We start from the raw sequence: 25506 nt of genomic DNA, 5'->3' as shown, positions 1-25506 counted from the left end.
ATTTCTCATCCAGGCAGATTAAACTACAATCTTTCTTTCTCTATTTTCATTACATCTTGAAAAAGTACATGTCATGACACTTGTTAATTAGATTCTTTTATGGCTTAGGCATAGACAGTTGAAGTTTAGAAAATATGAATCATAGTTACCAGCTGTGATAACAATTTCATTCCACTGAAATATTCAATTGCTTTGCTATATTATGTGAAAATAACTATTATTTAAAAAGTTTTTATAGCAGGTCACAATGTTAAAGATATGAACTTTGTTTTTCAATTTGGATGCATCAAACAGCAAAGAACAATATGAAACAACTGAAGTTGGAAAATATTGATTAAGCAGAAATATTTGGGAGCTCATTACAGCTTTGAAATTCTTGTTCTCTTGTTTGGTATAACATTTTCTCTGTGGGAGAATGCTTATCTACTCAGGGAGCATGGCACACTCTCTTAACCTTAACCGCAATTGAATTCCACACACAAAGCATGTAACTGATAGACATGCTTGGCTGGTAATGTATGTATTTTTCAACAAACTGAAAAGCAAGAAATAATTGACGACACCAATATGCGCTCATTAAAACTAACATATTAACTGTCTACCTACACAAAAAAGGTATTCCTATGTCTTAGCTACCCAAAAAGCCAGAAAAATGTATTAACTCTTGAGGGAATTGCTGATGAAGCAAGAGCTGGTGAGAGCAAGACTTTGCACTGGATAAAAAAACTGGGATCTGTCTATCTTGCTAAACTATTTTGCTTTCTGAAGAGAGTGCCAGAGGGAAAGAGAGAACACTGAAATAAAGGGAACCAGCTAGTACTTGTTATGATTTGTGGGTATGTGGGCCCTTGGCCCGAGATGCAAGATGTTACTACCTGTGGGAAGGACCCTACAGGTCTGCACCGTCGGAAGGTGAGGTCAGAGACAGCGGAGAGCTCTGGGTGAGGCAATGGAGAGGTCCCGCAGAACTAGGAGAGGACCCCCATGGAGTAGACTGGAGGCAATACCTGGGCAGGGACCCTGAGGGGAGGAGTGCCAGACAGACCACAGAGCGGGGGGGGGGGGGAGTGTGAGGCTTGGCCAATAAGGAGGTACTCTGGAGGGCAACCCCGAGGGGAGGAGCTGCACAGCATAGGATGATGATGTAACGCCATAGGCAACCCACAGGACAGGGAAGTCTGAGCTGAGCCTGGTGATGTCAGAGCACCACCCCAAGAAGCGGGGAAATGTTGGCAGTCTCGATATAGTATGTAGGCGCAACTCCGAGGAGTGGGGAACTGTGCAAAGTCCCAGAGAAGCTGGAGGGTGATACTCCGAGGAGTGGGGAAGCTCTGGTAGTCACTGTAAAATGTAAGCACGGTCCCGAGGAGTGGGAGGTGCAGACAGTCTTGTTCAGACTGTGGGCACAACCCTAAGGAGCGGGGAGGCCCATCAGTAGAAATCACGGATAGCTGAGATGTCCCAGAGGTAGTTCTGAGGAATGGGAGGCCTTGCAGGTTAGAACCCAGGAGATGCAGAGCCAGCCCGAGGAGCGGGGTAGGCAAGGAGAGCAAGTCCCCAATGCGTGCACTGGTCCCTGAGGAGCGGGTACCAGACAGGGTCCAAGGCATGAAGCATAGTCTCAGGAACACATAGGCAGTAGTAGAAGACATACAGAACTTGTTGCCAAGTTGCTAGCTGAGGGCGAAGGTGGAGTTTAAATACACCGGTACGATGATGTCATCAATCAGAGATGCTCCTGAGGTTCCCGCTGATGAGGCTTCAAAGGAGGGCCCGTGGTGCGCGTGCACGCCTAGGAAGGCCCAAAGGTCGAGGACAGTGGCAGCAGCATCCAGGCTGCCATGAGGAGTCCCAGGGAACGCGGCGGTGAAAGCTAGCCCGAGCCATGAGCAGCCCCAGGGATGGCAGGAGAGCAGTGCAGGAAGTTAAGTACATGCGATCGCAGCCATCTGTGACCGACGGGCATAATAGTACCCCCCCCCCTCTTAATGCCCCTCCCCGGGGGTTTGGGTTTGTGAGGATGCTTGCATGGAACTATCAAATGAGATCATTGTCCAGGATATTGGCTATGGGCTCCCAGCTGTTTTCTTCAGGCCCAAAGCACTCCCATGACAGGAGGTACTCCCATCTTCTGCCATATTTCCTGATGTCCAAGACATCTCGGACATGGTAGGTGGCATCAGCCTCGGAGGATAACGGTATGGGATCCGGTGGTTTCTTCGAAAATCCAGAGAGAATCAGAGGCTTCAGCAGGGAAACATGAAATGAATTGTGAATTTTGAGTAAAGAGGGCAACTGAAGTCGGTAGGTAACAGGACCCAGGCGGCGTAATACAGGAAAGAGACCAATATACCTAGGAGCAAGGCGTGTTGAAGGCAGTTTGAGATGAATGAACTTAGTGCTAAGCCACACCTTATCTCCAGGTTGAAACTAGGGTGCTGAGCGATGGTGAGCATCGAAGGCCTTTTTTGATCTCTGGGCAGTGTGTTCGAGAAGCTGTTGGGTACTGCGTCACAATTAGTGTAATTCTTGAGCACTCGCCTGCGCTGCCAGAGATGCCACGGACAGCAGGAGAGGAAGCGGTGGCAAAGGTTGGAGCCCGTAGACCAGCTGGAAGGGAGACGAACCGGAGGACATGGACACATGAGAATTTAAAGCAAACTCCGCCTAAGGCAGAAGGTTGGCCCAGATGTCCGGCCGCAGATTCATGTATGTTGCACCCATCAGTCGCAGATGGCTGCGCCCTCTATTGCTCACCTTTTTTCTACCTGACTCAGTTCATTTTGGAAAGATGGCTGCCTCCGCTTCTCCTCACCATACCCTCCAGCGTCCATGGTCCGGCATGGGCGATTGCGTTCGCCATCTTTGTTCAGGAGTCACCTAGGGCACGTGCGTGTGTGCAGCCCATCCTTTACGTGCGTCATGGCGGGAACATCGGGGGTGTCCCCACCGCTTGACGTCACTAGCTCTGGTATTTAAACTCCGTTCACAAATCCTTCTATGAGTTAGCAAGGAATCCTCCATGCTGATCTCTCAACATTACCAGACGTTCCCGCTCTGTGTAATCTCGCTCCAGGATGACTTAGGTACCTGCTCCTTGCCTCGCTCCTCTTTACCCTCCGGGGTTATCTGCTACCAACTAGGACGCCTAAGGTACCCGCTCCTTGGGGGCCTTGTTCATCTGGGACCCCAGCTCCTCGGAGGTTCCCTCCTATTACAACTACTAGCATCAGAGTGAGTACTGCTGCTCCAGTTCTGTATTTGCATTGTCTCATCTCTCTCTCCATAGATCCTCAGCCTACCCCACATCGCGGACCACTACCAGATCTATTGGTCTCGACATCTAAGTTTGGGTTCTCGGCCTACCCCGCTTCGCAGACCACTACCGAACCCATCTCCCTCTTGGGACCTGGTGAGACTGTCCAAGGGTGGTTGGTCTCACTGAGGTATACAGGTCGGCAGGGGCCTGGGCTTGGCCTCGACCCAGACACGGATCTAACTCACCAGCTTCAGTGTTTCCCCGGAGCTACTCTCTGGGTTCACCGAGGTCCAAGGGCACACATCTCCTATTCTCATGCAGCAGCTGCTCATGGCATCTCTTGCTACATCTAGCCAAAGCCTGCATGCACATAACAGACTGCGAAGGCCTCCTAAGGCCGCCGCCCACATAAAAGTTTGCGAAGGCCTCTCAAGGCCTCCCCTTCACGTAACACCCTCTCCTGCTGTAACATATGTGTGCTGGCCTTGCCCACTTGTTTTTTAGAACATGAATGTACACACGTCCTTCCTGGCTATTTAAAATTTGTGTAGCTCCTGCATGGCCCACTTACATATGTATGTGGCCGTTTTTGCACAAGCAAGGCTTTTAAAATCTACCTTATAATGGATATCTCAGAGATATAGTGCAAAAAGGATAATCAATGGGACACTGATAGCAGGTACAAAATATATTGAAATGACAAGGCAATTCAAATTGGGGATGGAGTAACACTATTTACTGAGGATAGAAGTGAGTCAAGTAGGACAAAAGTTCAACAAGAAACAAATTGCACTCTGGAGTCTCTAGGGATAGAAATTTAATGTAAGAAAGAAAAGAGCATAACAATAGTATAACTATTGTCTGCATGATTAGAATGATGAAAAGGACTGTGAAATGCTAACAAAGGTTAAACAGGCTAATAATTTTGGCAATACAATAATATGAGGGATTTTAATTACCCCAATATTAACTGAGTGAACGTCTTATCAGAGAATGCAAGGAAGAGAAAATGTTTAGAAGCTATAAATGTCCTGTTCATGGAGCAGCTAATTCTGGAACTAATGAGAGGAGGAACTACATAGAAACCCAGAAACAGAGAAAGGTAATGACAGAAAAAGAATATCTGGCTTATCTTATCTAGTCTGCCCATCCACACCAATTATTCAGCTGTACATCCCTCAGAGACTCCCTATGCTGTCTTTAATTCAGATACTATCCTTATCTCTGCCACCTCCACTGGAAGCCAGTTCCATGTATCCATTACCCTTTCTGTAAAAAAGGATTTCCTAAGATTACTCCTGAGTCTACCCCCTTTCACCTTCATCCCATGACCTCTCTCTCAAGAGCCTCTTTTCTGTTGAAAGAGGCCCATGTCCTTTGCATGGAGGTATTTAAATGTCTCTATCATATTTGCTATATTTCACCTTTTCTCTAGGGCAGCGATTCTCAACCGGTGTGTCACAGCACACCAGTGTGTCGCAAAGCACCAGCAGGCGAGTCGTGACTTTTTGGTGTCCATTTCCCGGTTGCACTTCCCTCTCTCTCCATCGCAATGAGATTCACATATTTTTCCATTAAAACTGCTGCCGTTCCTGCCCGGTAGGAATGGCAGCGGTGTTAGTGGAAGCTGGTAAACATGGCCCTTTCTTCTTCCCACCCCCCACATCCCAGAACAGGAAGTGATGTACAGTGGGGTGCACAAGAAGATGACCAAGCTGCATAAAGTAGTGCAGAAGTGCGAGCCTGAACCTAAGTGAAGCACAGCTGGCCATCAGCAAGGGGAGGGAGAGCAGAATTAGCCCTCACAGCTGATGGGATTCTTCATTCCTGGACCATGGGGATTGGAGGAGGAGGCTACTGCAGCTGCCATTTGTGCTGAGGGGGGAGGGTTCATGGGTGAAAGTGAGCCAGAGGCGGAGAGAGGATGTGTGTGTGTGATTGATAGTATGTATGTAAGTAAGCGAGAACGTGTTTGTACAAGTGTGATTGACAGTATGTATCTAAGTGAGAGAGCATGTGTGTGACTGAGAGCGAGTGTGTGAGAGAGGGAGGTCAGGAAGGTGACTGGTGTGTGTGTGTGTGAGAGAGAGAGCTAGGCTGATCAAGGAGATGACTGGTGTGTGTAAAGGAGACAGACTAGACAAGGAGGTGACTGGTGTGTGTGAGGGAGACAGAGACTGGTTAGGAATGTGATTGGTGTGTGAGAAAAAGGGACTGGTTGTGGGGTATAATTGATGTGTGTGTGTATATGTGAGAGACTTATTGTGGGCACAAAGGAAGAGGACCATGAGGTCAGAGCGTCAGCATCCACTGCTGCTTCTGGTGTGTGCTATTGGCCTGAAAGGAAAAGGAGTAGGAGAGTTGCTGGAGAGGGTAAGCAATTGTGACTTTTAAGTTTTTCTTGATTGACTCCATTTTAATTACTGGGTATTGATATCTGCAGTTTTGAAATATTTTATTGGTGTTTGAAGAATTTTCACTAATTTTTATGAATTTTTAATTGTTGGATGTTATTCTGTTCATCAGCTGTTTTGTAACATTTATTAATACAGTTTTACAATTTCTGTGTGGGGATCTATAGCAGCTTGGCTTGTTCTGTTTTCCTAAAAGGAAGTGTATTAGTGTTTCGGACCTGGTTTAATATTTGTAGTGTTGCCTTTCATAGATAGGGTTGCTTGAGTGTGTTCCATAATTCAGGGTAACTTTGTGCAGATTAGTTTGTGTGCATTATTCCAGATCCTGGGACTGTTAGGTGCTATAATTGTGTTTCATTTCTCCATTTTTGCATGGCATGCAGAGTGTTTTTTTAGGGGTTTCCATTCCAGTTTCTGTCCATATTTGTAATTTGTGATCTTTCTGTACTTGGTGAGGGTCGGTTTTGTGTGTGAGGTATTTTACTAGCATGTAGGCATTTGTATGAATCTTATTTATTGTGTTTTCTCAATAGGACATGCATTGGTGGTACACTACTGTCTTTTCATAAGGAAGGCTATTGCATCTGGTAGTAGAGGGAGTTTGCTTTGCTGTTACTGAGATGACATCAGAACCAGAATATCTTTTTTTTTTTTATATGGTGAATTGCATGGGGAATATCCTAGTTCTGCTCTGCACCCATTGTTAGGGGGTTGAGGGGGTTCCTGTGGATGCAGAGTGTATATTTACATTTAGCCCCATGACAGTCACATGTTTAGTGTGTCTTGCATGTGAGAACCATCTGTCAGGTGTGTCCTGACCCGAAAAAAGGTTGCGAACTGCTGTTCTAGGGTATAGACGTTTAGATATTTAAGTTTGTTCCCATATGTTTTAGAACGAAGACCACTGATCAATTTAGTAACCATCCTCTGGACCGACTCCATCCTTTTTATATCCTTTTGAAGATGTGGCCTCCAGAATTGCATATAGTGTTCCAAATAAGGCTCTCCAGGGACTTATGCGGACACAATATTACCTCCTTTTTTCTGCTGCACATTCTTCTCCTTATGCACCCAGCATCTTTTTGGCTTTGACTTTCCCTTATCTACCTGTTTGGCTATCTTAAGACCATCAGATAGGATCACCCCCAGACCCCGCTCTTGCTTCATGCTTAGAAGATTTCCATCACCAATACTGTACCACTCCTGTGGCTTTTTGCAGCCCAAATGCATGGTTGCATTTTTTGCCATTTAATTTTAGCTGCCAAACTCTAGACCGTTCTTTATAGTTCTCGCTTCATGGTTTCTACAACTTCCTGGGTGTTTACCCTGTTGCAGGTTTTGGTATCATCCTCAAAATGACAAAACTATCCCAATTGTCCTTTCACAATATTGCTTATGCAAATGTTGAAAAGATCTGATCCAAGAACCGATCCTTGCCATTAGTAATGCCCCTCTTCATGGTGTGAACTCCATTTACCACTACACTCTGTCATTTTCCATTCAACCAGTTTCTAACACAGGTAGTCACTTTAGGGCCCATAAAAAGGGTGTTCAGTTTCCTGTATCGTAAGCCACCTATGCAGAACTGTGTCAAGTGCCTTAGTAAAATCCAAGTACACTACATTTAATGCTCTCCCCTTCTCCTGGTCATCTAATCAAAGAAATGTAACTTAAAATTATTTTAAAACATTTATATGCTGCCAATCCACAGTCCTAGGTAACTTTCAAATTAAAACAAACAAATAAAACAATTTAACAATATAATGGTAAAGGTGGAGCCCATCTCACTGAATAGGCTTCCCCTTCTCCAGAATGTTTCCAGCAAATTCAAAGTCCTCTTCCCTGCGCCATTGTCTCATCCACACATTGAGACTCTGGAGCTCAGCCTCCCTCTGGGGTCCTGCGCATGGAGCAGGTCTGAGAATGCAACCCGGAGGTTCTAGGATTTAAATTTCCCACCTAAAAGTCTAAATTTAGCCTCCAGAATCTCCCGCCTGCACCTTCCTATGTTACTGATATCCACATGTATCATGACAGCTGGCTCTTCCCCAACATTCTTTAAAAGCGTATCTAGGTGACATGTGAGGACCTCGGCCTTAGCATTAGGCTGGCAAGTTAGCAAGTGATTCACCTGCCCACCAGCCACCCAGCTATCCACATTCTTAATGATCAAATTGCCAACTATAATGGCAGACCTAACCCTTGCCTGCTGAGCATATGGCCCTGGAGACACATCCTTGGTGCAAGAGGATAAGAAACTACTTGGAGAGCAGGTCCTAGCTATAGGATCACTTTCTGCTATGCCATTCAGGTGACCTTGCTCCTCCAAAGCAGCACAAAGGACAGGGACTGTTCTACTATGTCCCTGAAGGTCTCCTTCCTCCCCACTCAGACCGTGACAAGCTCTTTTTAATAAAAATTCTGGGGGTTGTTTTTGAGAGGAGGGGAAAGGAAGGACAATTAAGGGTCAAATCACTTACACTGTGTTAGGAAACATGGTTAACATGCTTGTAATGCAAGAGTGTAAAAAGACCCTTTCCTAATCCAGAGGCTTCAGAAGCCCAGATCTCTCATTCCTGACTGGGAAGGGGAAAATGTTTGAATCTTTTTTCTTTTAAACTTTTGAATCCTTTTCTTTCTTTTTGTTGTTGACATTTGGTGTCACTTGTAGTTTTATTTTGGCTTAGTGGTGTGTGTGTGTTGACATGAATAGTGGCTGTCAATGCAAATACACGTATACAGGATCAATTATGATAGTGTGAGTTGGTGAGAAACAGGTATGAATGGAGAGATGAGGGATCCTATAGCTAGGTGCATTGCTTTTCAATAGACAAGAGGTGCAAGGTGATATGGCCATGATGGTACTGTCCCTTTAAAAGTGGCAAGAAACTGCTCTGCAGGAGACTTTTTTTTCTCAAGTTTTTCCCTGTTACCTTTTATTTTCCAATTCCATTCCAATGAAATTGGACAGAGTCAGAGTAAACAAGGCGGCACCGTTAGCTGGCTCCCATGACTTTCCATGGAAAGAAAAGCAAAGAAAAAACAATTATTTTCTTCCCATCAATAACAGGAGCTAAAGGGCGAATTTTGAAAGCTCTACACGCAGCAAATCTGGGAGATATGCATGTGACTGGCCCGCGCGCGGGCTGCGTGGATTTTAAGAGGCCCGCAGTCATGCGCATATCTCCTGGTATGTGCATTGGAAAAGTTTTTGCAAAATGGGGTGGGCCAGGGATGGGGTCTGGGCGGGGCATGGGCGGGCCAGGACAGTGCCTTTAAGTCAGTGTTGTGCACAAGCCCGCGCCGGGTTCCCATAACTGCGTAACTTGCTGCTGCTTTGCACTCTGGGTAAGTAGTAAAATATTAAAATTTAGGGTAGTCAGCAGGGTTTTAGGGGTCAGGGCTAGCAGAGTAAAAGGGAGTCAGGTTAGGTAGGGAATTTAGGAAGTCCACCCCTTTACTGGGGCAAACTGGGAGGGAACAGGGAAATAGGCCCTGGTGCGTCACCACGTGCATCTGCTGAAATCCCCCCACTTATGCACGTGAGACAGCTTTCGCATGCACACGCGTGCATCGATATAAAATGGGTAGCAGATTTTATAGCATGCGCGTGTAAATGCACGCATGTTAGAAAAGCGGCAAATTCATGTGTGCGCGCTAGCAAATGTGCACACATGTGAGCCCGCAAGCGGCTCTTAAAATCTACCTTTAAGTGGGTAAGAGGGAAACAGGCTGAAGTGCTCTGTGCTGGAGTAAATCTCTTCAGGGCAGGGACCACAGAGAGATGAATAAAAGCTGCATACCTAGATAAGGGAATAGCCAATTGTTGGTGAGCGTTGTAGCCAGAGAATGGAGCTGTATATAGGAAGGCTATTCTTCTTAGTTTAACTAATTCACAGGGTACTGAAACAATGCAGTATATACAAATTATTTTTTAAGTCCAGATATTTCCTGGCTTAATTTACTAAACTTTTAGAACAGGAATTCATCCAGAAATAACAATAATAAGAAGAATAAACATAATAAAATATTCAGAAACTAAGTAGCATTATGAATCTTTGAAGGCTGGACATAATTTATCTTTTCAGTATGTCAAAATCTTAATTCTAGCTTATCAATTTTTCATCCACTCTTGTCTATTTTGCTGCTTGTCATTCAGATCCTATCATTTGAATGAAATACATCTGAAGCTTCATTTGAAGTGGGTGTTTTTTTCTAATATATTTAAAGAAAGTTCTTAAAAAGTAACTACAGGGGGCCTGTTTTCCTTAGCAAATTCTTCAGAATGAGTTACCTAGTCAAAGAATAATGGACATGTATTACTCCACTTGCATACTAACGCTGTTACTTTACAGATCTTCACAAGCATTTCATTCTAAAGTAAAAAAAAACAAAAACAACCCACCAACATTGCTTTGACGGTGACCTGATCTGTGAGGAATCTTGCACAACCTGCTGCCTACCTCTACATGCATAATATTGGGGAGGGTCTTTTTCAAAGGGCCAGACCTGACTAAAAACTGTGGGTACTTTTTAGTCACAGTCTTTAGCCCACATTTTCAAAGCAGATGTATGCGCATAAATCTGCTTTGAAATTTTACAGATGTACACAGAACCAGTGCAGACATACATGCACAAAGTTACACCTGCTCAGGAGCAGAATGGGCATAGCTGGAGTTACATTTCTGGGGGAATGGAGGTGGGGCAGGATGGGCAGATGAATAGGTATAACTTTATGCATGAATACGTATGTGCATATTTTTGAAAATCAAAATAATGTGCATAAATCATTTCTCCACCCCAGCTCCACTCCTGAAACGCATCTTTATAATACACGTAAATGTATGTACAAAACTGCCCTGGGTAGTTTTCAAAAGTCCATTTATATGGATAAAACCTGATTTTAAGCAAGTAAATGGCATTGAAAATTGCCCAATGCATGTGCCACAAAATGGATTGAAATACCTGTTTTTTCCTGGCACATTTGGATTTTACATTTCCGAGTTTCCTGAGGTTTGGGTTTGTCCTCTTCACACAGATTGGGGTCCTCAGTCTTCATGTTGTCCATATCAATACATGTTATGGTTCGATGCTGAATACCATCACCACATGAGGCGGAACACTGAAAGATTAGTTTCACTGAAGTTAACAGCATGCATTTAATTAAAATCCACATTATCCTGGGCATGATGATATACTGTAGTTTCATTATACAAATCTGAATGATCCTAAAAGTTAGATTTATTAATTACTTTGAATACATATACAGCACAGCTCACTGCTTCAACGGCAGGGCGGAATGAAGAAAAGAGGATTTATATTCAGACAACAACCAACAAGGACTAAATTGCACAGGCTGGGTAAATAAGCATGGGAGTAGCTTGCTTATTGTGGCGGTTACTACCCCTAACCAATTAGGCTTGATTCTTCACTGTGATACAGCTCCAGCACTGCTCTCTACATCAGTGGCGGGGGTGGAAGGAAATTAGAACCAAAAGTTACCAATAAGGGCCCTGATCTCAGCAGTCAGAGTAACAGCTAAGTATGAGAAAAATAAGTGTGAAAGCTTGCTGGGCAGATTGGATGGGCCGTTTGGTCTTCTTCTGCCATCATTTCTATGTTAAGCCAGCTACTCTTGTATTTATCTAATTCGGGACTCTTAGTTTTAGAAGAATGACTTGCTGCTTCTGAAATGCAATAGTATCATAAAAAAAAAAGAAATACAAATAGTATAAAATATCAGGTCAGAAGAGTTTTAAACTTAATTCCCAGAAAACAGAAGTGTTATAGGTTATGAAACCTTTAATTTCAGCTAGCTGTCCATTTCTTGCTGTAAACAGAACCCTGCTGCAGATCTGCTCCAAACACAAACAGTAGCTGCAAAATTTTCAGATGCACATTGGAGAGAAAGGAGAAATTTAGTCTTACCTGTTAATTTCTTTTCCTTGAATCCTGTTAGACCAGAATGATAGGCTTATACTACCTTGCCTGCAGATGGAGACAGAGATCACAACTTTTGCAGTGACATCATCTCTGGTATTAGTGGTAGTACAAAACAGAGAATTTTCAGTATATTTTTGACAAAGCAATGGAATAGCTAAAACCAATCCCTTATAAAATTATCAAAAATTCTATTAACAAATACAACAGTAAAGAGCCCTCCAAGACAAAACCTATCTCCATATTCTAGCAGGCTATAAGGGGAAACAAGGACCATTAATATCAGATTCAGATATACCTTGGGTTCTCCTTCATATGAAGAAGCAATTCAAGCACGTTCTTTTTTGTGCAACCTGAAAGATCTCAACAAGTGCCAACCACAGATCCTGACTTCCTGGGTGGTATCTGGACTGGTCTAGCAGGATTCAAGGAAAGGAAATTGTCAAGGCTTTGAGCTCTTGGACTGTGGTGTAGTTCATGTAGCCTAGAAGGCAAACCCGTTAGGCCAATGCCAACTGTTGGTGGACTTTCCCTTACTGGGGCTGAGCAGGAGTTTCACCTATATCAGTCACGTTCCCCGCAGGTTGAGCCTTTGGGTTCCAGGGGCCAGCAGGGCTTAGGCAAGAGTACTATAGAGAGTGGTCAAGTGATGTCAAGGTGCAGACAGCAGTCTGGGCTGGTGACAGACAGTATCCAGGTCCAGACCAAGGATCAGGGTAGGCAGTGAGTAGTCAGTATCCTGGTCCAGGCCAAGGGTTAGGCAAGGCAGCAAGCAGGAGCAAAGTCAGAATCCAAGCAAAGGTCAGTACCAGAGAATCAGGCCAGGAAGAACAAACAGGCAGAGACAAACACTAAGGGAAAAGACTGGACCAGAAATGGCAAGGAAGACAAGGCAGGAAAAGGCAAACAAGCAAAGCAGGACAAGGCACAAGGGTAGCAACATACACTGCAGACAAAACAGTAGGACCTGTTGCTGAAACAGCATCTAGAAGCATGGCTGGGGTTTAGATTCCAAGCTTTGCTGCTGCAGGTTTCCCGCCACAGGGCCTATTAGGGTTGGGCAGTGGCACGCATGTGCACTTTAGGCATCAGCACAACCAAGAGAGTAGACAACAGTGGCATTCTTGCTAGGGGATGGAGGAGGCAGCATCAGGTGGTGTCCAGAGAAAGTGCAGATGGCGGCAGGGCTGTTCCACGGCTGGCCAAACATTACAGAAGTTAACAGATAAGTCTAAATTTCTCCTTCTTTTTCATCCTGCTAGACCAGTCCAGGCTTGTGGGAAGTATCCAAGCCCATTCTAATGTGGGTTGGAAGACGATAGTGCTTCCTTGAGAACATCTTCCCCAAAAGATGTTGTAGCATGTACATCCACTCTGAAATGCTTAGTAAAGAATGTAAAGAATAAGATGACCTTACAAATCTCTTCTGGAGTAACCATATTTTCCTCTACTCATAAGGAAGCCAGAGCCCTCACTGAATGAGCATGAAGAGATTTCAGAACCTTCCTGCCTTTCAGCAAGTATGCTGAAGAGATCTTCTCTTTGATCCAGTGGGCCAAAGAGAATTTTGACACTGAGTCATCCTTATGAGGACCACCAAACAAGATGAGAAGCCAATCATATTTTCTTTAAAAATGATTCTCCTTTAGATACCTGCAGAGGACTCAGTGAACATCCCAAAAGTGCTAAAACTTACCCTTGCTAAGATGTTTCTCTTTTATAAATATGAGAAAGATTGTCAGGTTTAGATATAAAATGTGATACCATCTTGGGAAAAAAGAATGGCACTGGGTGAAAAAAGACCACCCCTGCTGAAAAAATTACTTAAGAGACTCTATATAGGGCCTGTGATTCTACCTGGCCAAAGAAATGGCCACTAAAACATCTTTCAATGACGCATGCCTCAGAGGTTCAAAGGAGAACCTAGAAATACCCAAGAACAAAATAAAAATCCCATTGAATCCCCCTTAATCCACACAGGAAATGTACAACATCTGGATGAGAAGCCACAGAGGTTCCCTGAATTCTTTCCCTAAAACAGGAAATTGCTGTCACCTGAATCTTTAGGGAATTAGATCTTTATTGAACCCTTACTGCAAAAAGGGCAGGATGGTCAGTAATACCCACCAGGGTGAAACCGAGAACATCTCATAACAGTACTGAAAGAGATGCTAAAACTGCTCATATGTCAATGAGATCAAGATCTTCTGGGTTTTCAGCCGGGTAGAAGCCACTGTTGTTGGATAACCCTATTACAAATCTGCTCGTAGAGCCCATCCCGCGAGCAGGCCCTCACTTACCCCAGCCCGACGCCACTGCTGCTGCCACTCTAATGCCTGGCTGCGGCCTGACGCCGCAGGACGTCCTCTTTGCGTGGCATGGACTGCCGCGCTGCCGCCACCTTGGACTGCTGCTGCTGCCGTGCTAATGTGGCCTGGGCGCCATGCATCTTTGCGGCCCTGGAGTCACTGCCGGGATCCCCTTCTCGGCTGGGAAGCCGGCATCCCCCCACCCCCCTCTTACCTCCCATGATCTCTCTCACCCTCCCCTCCCCTCCCCCACACTCCATCCCCTCTTTCTCACACATATTCTCTCTCACCGGCATCCCCCCACCCCCCCTCTTACCTCCCATGCTCTCTCTCACCCTCCCCTCCCTCACACCCCATCTCCTCTCTCTCACACACATATTCTCTCTCCCCGGCATCCCCCCACCCCCCCTCTTACCTCCCATGCTCTCTCTCACCCTCCCCTCCCCCACACTCCATCCCCTCTTTCTCACACATATTCTCTCTCACCGGCATCCCCCCACCCCCCTCTTACCTCCCATGCTCTCTCTCACCCTCCCCTCCCTCACACCCCATCTCCTCTCTCTCACACACATATTCTCTCTCACCGGCATCCCCCCATCTCCCCTCTTACCTCCCATGCTCTCTCTCACCCTCCCCTCCCCCACACCCCATCCCCTCTCTCTCACACACATATTCTCTCTCCCCGGCATGCCGTGAATGGAGTGCGTCCTGCATGTGCCATGGGATGCGCTCCGTTCGCAGTGAAGATGAAGGCCATCTTCGCCGCAAGTGGAGCACACGCTGTTCACGCACACGGAGGCCTTCCATTTTCACTGCGAACGGCGCGCCTGGGCTTTCGACTTCGCTGTGAACGGAACACGTCCTGCGGGATGTGCTCCATTCGCGGCATGGTCCCAAAAATCAAAGAGGTAGGCGATCTATAATAGCTGTCAGGATAACATTCGCGGCATGCCAGGGTCTCCTCTGCTATTTTCTGTGCAGAATTTGGCAATTCTATACGGAAAATGGCAATGCTGCGCAGGGGGGAATTCTGCGCAAATTGGGGTGGATTTTCAAAGGCTACGCGCGTAACCCAAGAAAATCTGCCCCTGCATGCGCCGAGCCTATTTTGGATAGGCTCGGCGGTGCGCGCAAGCCCCAGTACATGCATATGTCCCAGGGCTTGTAAAAAGGAGCGGTCTGGGGGTGTGCCGGCAGCCCGGGGGCGTGGCTGTGGTCCAGGGCGGTCTGGGGGCGGGGTCGAGTGCTCTGGCACAGCGGCCTGTGCTGGGGCATTGCACGCTGGCAGCCCGCCGGTGCGCGCAAGTTATGCCTGCCACAGGCAGGCGTAACATATGGAGTAAAGGTGGGGGGGGATTTAGTTAGGGATGGGGGTGGGTTAGATAGGGGAAGGTTGGGGGGGGGGCCGGAAAAAAGTTCCCTCCAAGGCTGCTCCGATTTCGGAGCGGACTTGGAGGGAACAGGGAAAGCCATCGGGGCTCCCCTCGGGCTCGGCGCGCGCAAGGTGCACATGTGTGCACCCCCTTGCGCGCGCCGAGCCTGGATTTTATAACATGCGCACGGCAGCACGCGCATGTTATAAAATCGGGAGTAGATTTGTGCGCGCCAGGTTGCGCGAACAAATCTACGTCCGCCCGTAGATTTTAAGATCTGGTCCATTCTGCGCTCCGCAGTAGCGCAGAATTCCCCTAGGAGTATTTCACTTTAGGCTGACTAATTCTGGGGTGTGGCGGGGAGAGGTAGGTTTGTGGCAGCATCGACCAGATATTATCTTTTTAGTTTAATTGTGCCCATGGTAAATACAGTAGGTATAGGACAACATATCATGCTATTTGCTGTAAGCTTGGTAAAGTTTCATATGCATATCATGCTCCCTCATTAACAACCATTTGCATACATGCTAATTTTAGTGTGTACTTGCTAATGTGTGGGGGAACGTTTATAGCTTGCATGTTAAGGTCTCATGTTATATCATGCTATTTTGTATGAACCAAAAATGTACGCTAAACATTACTGCACAGGCCCCTACATATGTAACAACAGGCAAGTATCGCTGCTGTACGGTGGTAACTGACTCTGTCTCCTGCAGCTAATATTTACAATTAAAAATTCACCAACTTCTTATTTTCAGCATTTTTTAATTTTTTTTTTGTGAAAGGGGAGATTGCTTACTGCAGTCTTTGCCACTGCCTCTCTCCTTCATGTTCCTGAAGTCAGCAGTGCAGACTCGGTTGGCTGTCTCACTAGCGAATGATCTGCATTATGATACAGCTAGCATTCTCTTCTTTGCAATTATAGAAAACGTTTTAGAGATGGGTCTTATCTGCCACCTCTTGTTCAGATTTTGCACTTTCTAGATGTATATTAAGAAGAATGTGTTTTCAATTTTCCTAACAATGTGAATTTCTATTTACCACTAATAGCAGTGGGGAGAAAACATAAATAAGCAATGAACTGGACCAGAGATTTTCCTGCATGACAATGAGAAATCACATGCCAGAACAAATGTTTTTGGTTTTTTTTTAACTCACCCACCAAGTCTCCTGAAGGGGGATGTATAGGCCAGAAAACGTCATTTTGTGTCGTGTCATTTGTGTCATGTTTGGGGGTTGATTGTCATTGCCATTAATGTTTATGAAGTTTCATATTTTTTCCCCATCATTTTGTTCTGTTGACATTGTCTATGTCATTTCAAATGAATGCACATCCTTATTAAAAATCCTGAATTTGGATTATATATATATATATATATACGGCAGAATTGTTCATGTCTCAATTTCAACATTCCTGCTCAGCTAGGAGACCAGCCATCAACTTGTATATAATTATAGGTTCCACAATTAACTTTTTTTTAGCTTGCATTTTTGTTATGCAGTGTAATAAAAATAAAAAATAGGAAATTAGTGAGGGAGAAATATTTTTATTATTAGAGACTTTTTTTTTGTACATACTGAACTGCATGTTGTTTGTGATGCAAAATCTTCAAGCCTCTGAAAACATTTGCTGTGCTGTAGGGAGATACCAGAAGTTACACTACTCTGCAGCAAAAGATGGAGTCTAACTTCATAATGTGGATGCTGACCTGTATTATGTTTTTTCAGGATTTTTATATACAGTGGCAGCCATGTTACTAAAGCAGTACTAGAACGCATAATCTAAAGCTTAGAATGTTCTCAGGAACTAAGATATAAATGTCATCATACCCAGTGTTGATATTGTTGTGATTCTGCGTGTTATGCAGCCTCCCAACCACCAGAGGCCCTTGGATAGCTGCTCTTACCCTCTCTCCACTCACAGTCACTGTGATCCCATGACTCAATAGGGTCCAGACTATTTAACCCTGTTTCTGGCTTTGCTCGGTGCCTTGTCATTGAGTCTTCTCAGCTCCCTGCTTAGCCCCTCATCTCTGAATGCTCTGTGCCTTTCTTAAGCCTTTTGTGCTAGTTTTACTTTGTGGTTTTCCAAAGCCTTCTGTTCTACCTTTGGCTCTGTGGCTTTCCCAAACCTTCTGCTCTAGCTTTGCTCAGTGGCATCCCTAGACCTTCTGCTTTTGCCTTGCTCAGTGGCCTCCCTAGGCCTTTTGTGTTACCTGCTGGTCTCTTCTTTGTGTTGTCTGTCCTGTCCTGCTCCAGTATCCCAGCCTATTCCAGTGCTACATGTTCCAGACTACTCCAGTGATCCAGGTTTCAGTCTGTTCCAGTGTCTCAGCCTGCTTCAGTATGCCACACTTCCCTGCATCCAATTCCAAACTCCAGTTCCACGCCTGCCTTTGGTTCCAGCCTTGCCTCAGCTCTAGTCTCCAGTCCAGCACTAGCCTCAGTCCAAGCCCCTGCCTAAGTCCTGCTGGCCGCCAGAACCCAAGGACACAACCTGTGGGGAGGTGGCTGGAATAGGCTGAAGATTCTCTAGCTTAGTTCTGTATTACCCTGTAGCCCTGGACTGTTCCCATGGGGGTTCCCCAGGCTAGCTGGGTCCTCAACCACATAAGAGACTAGGGGAGTGGCTGGTGTGTATGTGTGGCTCTCCTTCCCCCTCTCTCTTCCCTCTCTTCTTCATTCCCTTTTCCCTTATCCTGTCCCTTGTGCTCACTTCTGCTGTCAGCTTCTCCAATGAAGCCTCTTCTTGGGCTGGCAGGACTTGGACTTTCTGCTGGCCCATTTCTCCCTTAGCATCTCTTGTTTGGCTAGCATGGTTTGGGCTCCCTTCTTGTTCACTCCTCCCATGGTATCCCTTCTTCTGCTGGTGAGGCATTAGGCTCCCTGTCAGTCCTGACAGGGAGCCTAATGACATCATCCTGCCACTGCTTAGTTATTGACCTCATCAGAGCTGCTGTAGGGAGATACCTGAAATATCACAACGATGCAGGAAAATATGGATTCTGTCTCACATATGGAAGCTTGACCTGTATTTCAGCAGAAATACAGAGGATGAACTTTGTCTAGAATAGCAAAATGTGTGAGTTATCTGGGTGCATAGCTGTTTAACAAGGCCCCTATGAAGGAATAAGAACTTCTCCCTGTAAACAGACCTAAGATAAGAAAGACTGTGTATGTGAAAGAATAGATCTAAAGCCTGAGCAGAGACCAGATCTGCCTGGCAACAGTATACACCAATCCTGAAATATGGTGAAATATGGTGAACTCTGTCACACAGCTAAGTTAATTCGCTGGTGAAGATGTCACAAAACTGGATCATGCGGCTTGATCAACATCCTGATCATGAGCCAGATTACATGCCAGGGGGAGTCCCAGTTGAGGGGGAGTCCAGCAGTCCAAGTAAAGAAGAGACCCCATTTCGTGCTCCTATTGCACTATGTATGAGCACTTACATATATATATCCTGGCTTTTAATAACAGAAGGAAAAAGGGGCATAGAAGGTGGTGAGGAAGAAGACCAAGTAACACCATCAGAAGATGATGCCTAAGCCATTGCTCTCTGCCCCTCCCTCTGACCAAGCAGACAAGCTTCAGTATCCTGGAGAGCTCTGCACAGATGGTGAACTACAGCGTCTTTCTCGGCTCAGCCATAGAGATCTCTCTGGGTTAAAACGGATTTTCTAAAGTTATGGGGATATTTAGCTAAGTTTCAGCTCGATCCAGTATCGTCCGCTCGAGGATTGCCCGTCTGTAACGTGCTCGTAGCGCACAATTCGGGCGCGCAAGGCAGTTCGGCGATACAGTCTCCAGTTTCACGCGTCCGTATCGCTTCTGAAAACAGACGCATAACCCTTTCCGCACCCGGCATGTAAATGAACGAAAAAGCTGTATAATGAAGGAATTAGCTATTCCCCTGCGATACTGTAACGGGCGCTGATATTATCTCCTCCGTAACCCGCTGTTCTGCCGCGGCCTTAACCTGCTAGTTTACCGCCTCCCCCTAGTAGGAGTTAGTGTAGTGTAGTGTAGGGTAAAAACATTGCTTACCCACCACGACGTTTGGCGTCACGGGGTGTGACGTCACGTCTTCAGCGGCCAATTGCACGATTTTCCCGTACAGGCGGCCATCTTTACTTTGCCACCTACCTGCCTGCCCGATCGAACATGCTGCCGCTGCTGGCTCCCCGGATCTCGCTGCCACCCCCGGACCCCGCTGCTGCCTACCCGCCGCTCCCGGATCCTGCTGCCGCCCCCCCGCTGCCGCTGCCCCCCCGGACCCCGCTGCTGCCTACCCGCCGCTCCCGGATCCTGCTGCCGCCCCCCCCCCCCCGCTGCCGACCCGCCCGTGCGATTTTGGCGCTCATCCAGGCAGGGGAGGGAGGGAGGAAGGGAGAAGGGACTACCGGATGCCGCTGATGGCTGCCCACGGCCCTCCGACAGGTATTTAAAATTGTTTTATTTTTTTATATAACACACAGGTTTTTTGTTTTTTACACTTTTTAAACTTTTTTACACTTCCTGGTGCCTGTCATTTCAAATGTCATTTGAAATGACAGGTACCAGCGCACCCAGGTTACTGTATAGGCGCTGTTACAGCACCTATACAGTAAAATGGGTTGCGCGGGCATAACCCTTCCCTAACGCTTCACAGCCGCGGCATGCATTTGCATGCGATTAGAGGAGAGTATCGGGGAGTTAGTGAAGAGAACTGTGCGTGCGGGGAGGAAGGGTGCTCCTGACACTACCTCACTGTTTTTACCGCGGCCTTACTGGATCGAGCCGATTATTAATAACATTCTGTGCAAGTCAAGGTTATTCTGACATATCTCACCGAGTTCACCTATAAATGCTAAGCTTTATTCATTAACAAGTACAGTTTAAAAGCCCTGCACACGTGAATTACAGGGGTTAAAGATGTGGCTGGGCCTTGTGCGCACTGTGTGCATTTTCGGAAGGGCCCGACCACACGCGTAATCCCATTATGCACCAACGTGCCAGGCATTTCAAAAGGGGCGGGGTCTGGGTGGGGAGAGGTGGGGTGGGGGGTGGGCCAGGACAGCCAGACGGCACACGGGGTTTACTTCTGCTTCTGAGAACCATTAAGTATAAAAATAAAAAAATTGGGGCTAGGTAGGGTTAGGGTAGGGGTTGGGGAAGAGAGAGGAAGGTTAGGGTTAGGGAACTGGGAAAAAAGGGCAATCACGTTGCCGTGCGTAATTTAAAAAGCTCCCCCCCCCCCCCCCCCCCCCCCCCCCCCCGTGCATGCGAGTCATGGGCCGCCCGCACTTGTGCACGTGAAGATTAAAATCCAGCACACGTGTGTGTGCGGCCATCATATTTTCTAACATGCGTGCTGCAACATGCGCATGTTATAAAATTGGTGTTTCCATGTGCGCGCACCGGGAACTGTGCACACATGGACGCGCGTGCATGGGTCTTAAAATCGACCCCTCTAAGTATGTGCTTTGTTAAGAATTGTAGTATAAGTGTCTTTCATAAGAGGCATGAGTTGTCTGCATTATTCTAACTGGTAAACCTGAAATGTCTGAGAATAAAGGTCTGATTCTAACATAAACAACTTGTCTGTTCATGGACTCTCAAATCGAATAGAAAGGGGGAGGAAAGCCAAGTATCTATTTAATCAATGTACCAGGGTACATGGGTTAACCTGCACAGACCAGCAGTTACTACCCTTAATAGAAGGAACAGGGATTACTATCTTAACCTTTGATGCTTGTGACAAAATTGCAACATGGCTTTCTGCTTTGATGATGAGGGGAAAAAGGGGAAATAGATTCAGAAGACAGCCAAAGCTGGGACTCCATTTTTACAGTCCGGGTACTGATATGCAGACATAAGAGCATGCCATACTGGGTCAGACCAAGGGTCCATCAAGCCCAGCATCCTGTTTCCAGCAGTGGCCAATCCAGGCCATAAGAACCTGGCAAGTACCCAAAACACTAAGTCTATTCCATGCTACTGTTGCTAGTTATAGCAATGGCTATTAGGGGTAAAGCACAGGACTGTTTCTACATCCAAGTCCAAAATCAAAGCATGTTCAAGCAGCATTGTCCGAATTATCAAGAAGGATGCTCACCCCATAAAAATGTTGCTAGCAGTAATTTTGTTATGTGTCTGACAGCTGCTTGGTTTTGATTGTAAATATTACTGCCTTTAACATAAGGCTTAGGGGTTAGCTGCACTGAGCAGCAATTACTACCATATAAAACTTGCTGGGCAGAGTGGATGGACCGTTTGGTCTTTTTCTGCCATCATTATTGTACTATGGATGAGTGGAATAGATCAAATTATACACGGCATGACTGTTAGAGAGTACTCTGTTTCTTTTGATTCTGTTGCTTTCTCTGACACTACTTTGCTTTCTCCTAGTATTACTAGCTCGAGCCCCAAAAGTCTGTTCAAAAGCAGCCTGCACTCCATGGTGAATGTTTTTGGAAGAAACGTTCTGTTTTAGGCATCCTGAGCACACTTGAGAAAGAATCAACAGATGTTCAAGGCATTTACTCTGAACATGCTATTTATTTTACTATCATTTGGTAGTCTTATTAGGCTCTGACTGGTACCTCTGCCTATGAGCATTATTAGCCTGTGTCTGGAATCCCTCTGGTCTGGCTTAAGAGAGTAATTTTAGAATAGTCCACATAGCAGTAAAGTCTGCATGTACATTGCAGACACAGTCTGTATCAAATATTTTCAAAATGAACTTATGTGCGCACATTTGCTTTGAAAGTACTCAGGTAATTGGCCGAGTATGTGCACAGATTACCTCGCACAAAGTTAAAACTTGCTCCAGGCGGGGCACAATTTGTGTGGATAACTTATGCACACCCTTTTTAAAATCAGAAAATGTGTGTGCAAGTCATAATTCCACTCCCTGCCTCCTGGAACACCTCTGCTCGGTGCATATAAAAGTATGTGCAAAACCGGGCCATGTGTGTACTTTTACATGCACTGGACCCTGGGTCAATTTTAAGGCAGTCATATTATGTGCTTAAAACCTGGTTTTTTACAATTAACTGGGTTTGAATAATCTCTTAAATGACTGCATCTAAAATATTATCCCTTAAATGTCTGCATCTAGCCGACATCTTGTGACTTTATGAGGCCAATCTGCTTCTCTCTTTTTTTTTTTTTTTTTTTAGTCTTACTAGGTTGCCACCGGCACCCTTCCCTCTGATCACTCTCCTCTGTTAGTCTTATTAAACTGTGCCTGAAACTGTTATATGCTGGTTTTGCAAATCACTCACCTTCTTTTTTGTTGGGCTTCTTGGGCTGAACTTGACTTGCTTGTCTGTTGGTGTTTGCCATAGTAGACTGCCCCAGCAAGGTGCTACCAGTTTTTTATGAAAGTGATCTTTGCTGCTAACATCTTATTTCAAGACTTTTGCCCCTCTTGATAAGACAATGTTTGCATAAATTAGTTCCTAGGAACACCCTCCAGCACACCATTGCTACACCTCCTCTGTACTAAATTTCTCCCACTAGTGCCACCAGGTTCATTTTTAAAAATTCTGTAACATTTTTCAGAAGCCATGCTGCCCTCATATTGGCAAAAGAATAAAAAGGACCGGTAATTTTGGTTACTATGACAATGAGAATTCTTGCTCCAATGACTTTTTCCCAAGATCAGTGCTCCTAGTTGCTGTTCCTGCTGTTACAGACAGATTTTTTATTTCTTTCTCAGCATCTGACATACAGTCAAATTGTGCAGATGTTGGGCTAGGATCAAAAACAGAAATGAATTTCAATGCATTGCTGTCAAAGGACTTAGAAGCATCACAGCACACTGCCATTCACCCTTATTGCTGTTGTCGACAAAGTGACTGGAGATAAATTGCACTTGTTGTGAAGCCATCATTGTCATGGCAAATATGAGACTCTTTCTACTGCATTTTTTCTTTTTATTACAGTGATGGCCACTTTTTCTGCTCACTTTCGGGCCGATACAGTAAAAATCGCGGGAGAGCGGGCGCACACAGGCCACTCTCCTGTGCACGTGATTCAGTAAGTTAATTTATTTAAATTAGGGCCCGCGGTAAAAAGAGACGCTAGGGACACTAGCGCGTCCCTAGCGCCTCTTTTTGGACAGGAGCGGCAGCTGTCAGTGAGTTTGACAGCCGACGCTCAATTTTGCCGGTGTCGGTTCTCAAACCCGCTGACAGCCATGGGTTCGGAAACCGGACGCCGGCAAAATTGAGCATCTGGTTTTCAACCCGCGAGCCCATTTAAATTTTTTTTTTTTTATTACTTTTAACTTTTTTTAACTTTTGGGACTTCCGACTTAATATCGCCATGATAAGTCGGAGGGTGCTCAGAAAAGTTTTTACTGCTTTTCTGTGCACTTCCCTGGCGCCAGCAGAAATTAACGCCTACCTTTGGGTAGGCGCTAATTTCTTAAAGTAAAATGTGCGGCTTGGCTGCACATTTTAATTACTGTATCGCACGGGAATGACTAATAGGGCCATCAACATGCATTTGCATGTTGCGGGCACTATTAGTCTCGGGGGGGGGGGAGGGGTTGGACACGCGTTTTTGACACACTATTACCCCTTACTGAATAAGGGGTAAAGCTAGCGCGTCGAAAACGCGCGTCCAAATGCCGGTTAACAGTGCGCTCCAGTGGAGCGCACTGTACTGTATCGGCCTGAATGTTTCTTTAAAATTTGGATGCTGGGAAGTGGACTGAACCATCTTCCATTGTTCTGTTTAAGGTTGCAATCTGTCAACAGGATCATGCATGGATGACAATGAAAGAGAGGATGCGGTTGAACCTGTGACAGTACAGCCAACTTTGCTTTTACATTGTTTTTACAGAGGATATGCATGTTACTGACTCTTCTATCACTTCATCTGCTGTTGTGGATGCTGCACTGTTGAGTTGGCTGATGAAGGAAGAATAGGGCACATTGTGAGAGGCACCTCACACCCTGGATGATATACATAAGTCTCTTATGCCTTTTGGCTAGGGCTGCCAACTTTCATCTGTTAAATTTCTGGACACTTGGAGATGCTGTGTGTTTAATATCTTCACTGAAGTGTTTTTCATATATGCAACTTTTATCATAACTCTTTCCCATTCCAAAAACAGATACCTAGAATATAATAACAGATAAGGACACTCTAATCTGCCCAGTTTACTTTCTGCTACAGGACCACAGATCCTAGTTTGTCTCTGACTTTCTCTGCACTTCTTCGTTGATTCACTGTACTTTTCATGTACTTTCATGAAATGTTTTTGCCTCTCTCATGCCCACTAGGAGGTTGTTCAATGTATCCACCACATTTTGGAGTAAACTGTCAAAGAGTTCTGTGCGGAAAAACAGCACATACGCCGTTTTACTCCACAGATCTGCCTAGTTTTCTTTACATTTTAACTTACAAGGAATCCATAGCAGAAATAGTCACATGGCAGGTGGATTCAGTGCGCACCAGGTCATGTCATTATTTAAGCGCACATCTTAGGTTCATGCCCCGAAATGCCCATGTCCCACCCAGACCATGCCCTTTCCCCACCCCTTTCTGAAAACATTTGAGATGTGTGCACTGCGGGAGATATGCACATATCAGGTGGTTTTTAAAATCCGCTCGGTGCACGCAGCAGAGCTTCTTCGCACATCCTCTAATTAATGAGTGCATCAGCCTTTTAAATTCACCTCGTTAGTAGCATATCTTTGCACATATGCCATTTTATAAACATCAAATGTACATGTGTAGTTTTGGCCTTGTGTGTACATTTTACTGGCATAAAAAAGAGGAGGGCTGGGGCACTTCATGGCAGGGTTGAAAAGTATGCATGGTAATTGCTATATTATAAGAGATACATGCTTATAAATTATCCAACTTATTTGTACAATTTTACTGGGGAGTAGGGTGACTGCTGAAGTTGGTGGTGCACCCTAAAATTTGCTGCTGTCAGCTGCCCTACAACACAGTCCAGCCTCCAACATGACCTCATGAGCACTACTTTCTTTGATGCAAAAAGCCTATCAATTTTATGCTCACAGCAGCCCAATCCTTAGAGGGAAAATTAGCTAAAGCCATCCCTTTAAATAATCGCCTAATCTACTAATAGCAGTTACAATAAAATGTGAATGAAAAGATATTTTCTACAACAACATTCAAAACCATTTTCTGCATGCAAATGAAAATTAATAAAGAGCAAGCTTCGGTTTAAAATAGAAATGAGA

At 45.4% G+C, this 25506-nt stretch overlaps 1 protein-coding gene across 5 annotated transcripts in view; it reads right to left on the bottom strand.

The window, feature by feature from the left end:
* ADAMTS12 (ADAM metallopeptidase with thrombospondin type 1 motif 12) overlaps window positions 1-25506 on the bottom strand; it is a 1111988-nt gene that overhangs the window by 73347 nt on the left and 1013135 nt on the right. For all 5 annotated transcript variants that reach the window (XM_029579144.1, XM_029579126.1, XM_029579135.1 and 2 more), the window contains exon 23: window positions 10639-10795. In XM_029579144.1, coding sequence (XP_029435004.1) covers window positions 10639-10795 — 157 coding nt within the window. The remainder of the gene's footprint in view (window positions 1-10638; window positions 10796-25506) is intronic.

This window comes from Rhinatrema bivittatum, chromosome 1 (genome assembly GCF_901001135.1).
Source record: "Rhinatrema bivittatum chromosome 1, aRhiBiv1.1, whole genome shotgun sequence".
NCBI lineage: Eukaryota > Metazoa > Chordata > Amphibia > Gymnophiona > Rhinatrematidae > Rhinatrema > Rhinatrema bivittatum.
The sequence above is the reverse complement of the archived record's forward strand: the minus strand, read 5'-3'. Positions and strand labels throughout refer to the sequence as shown.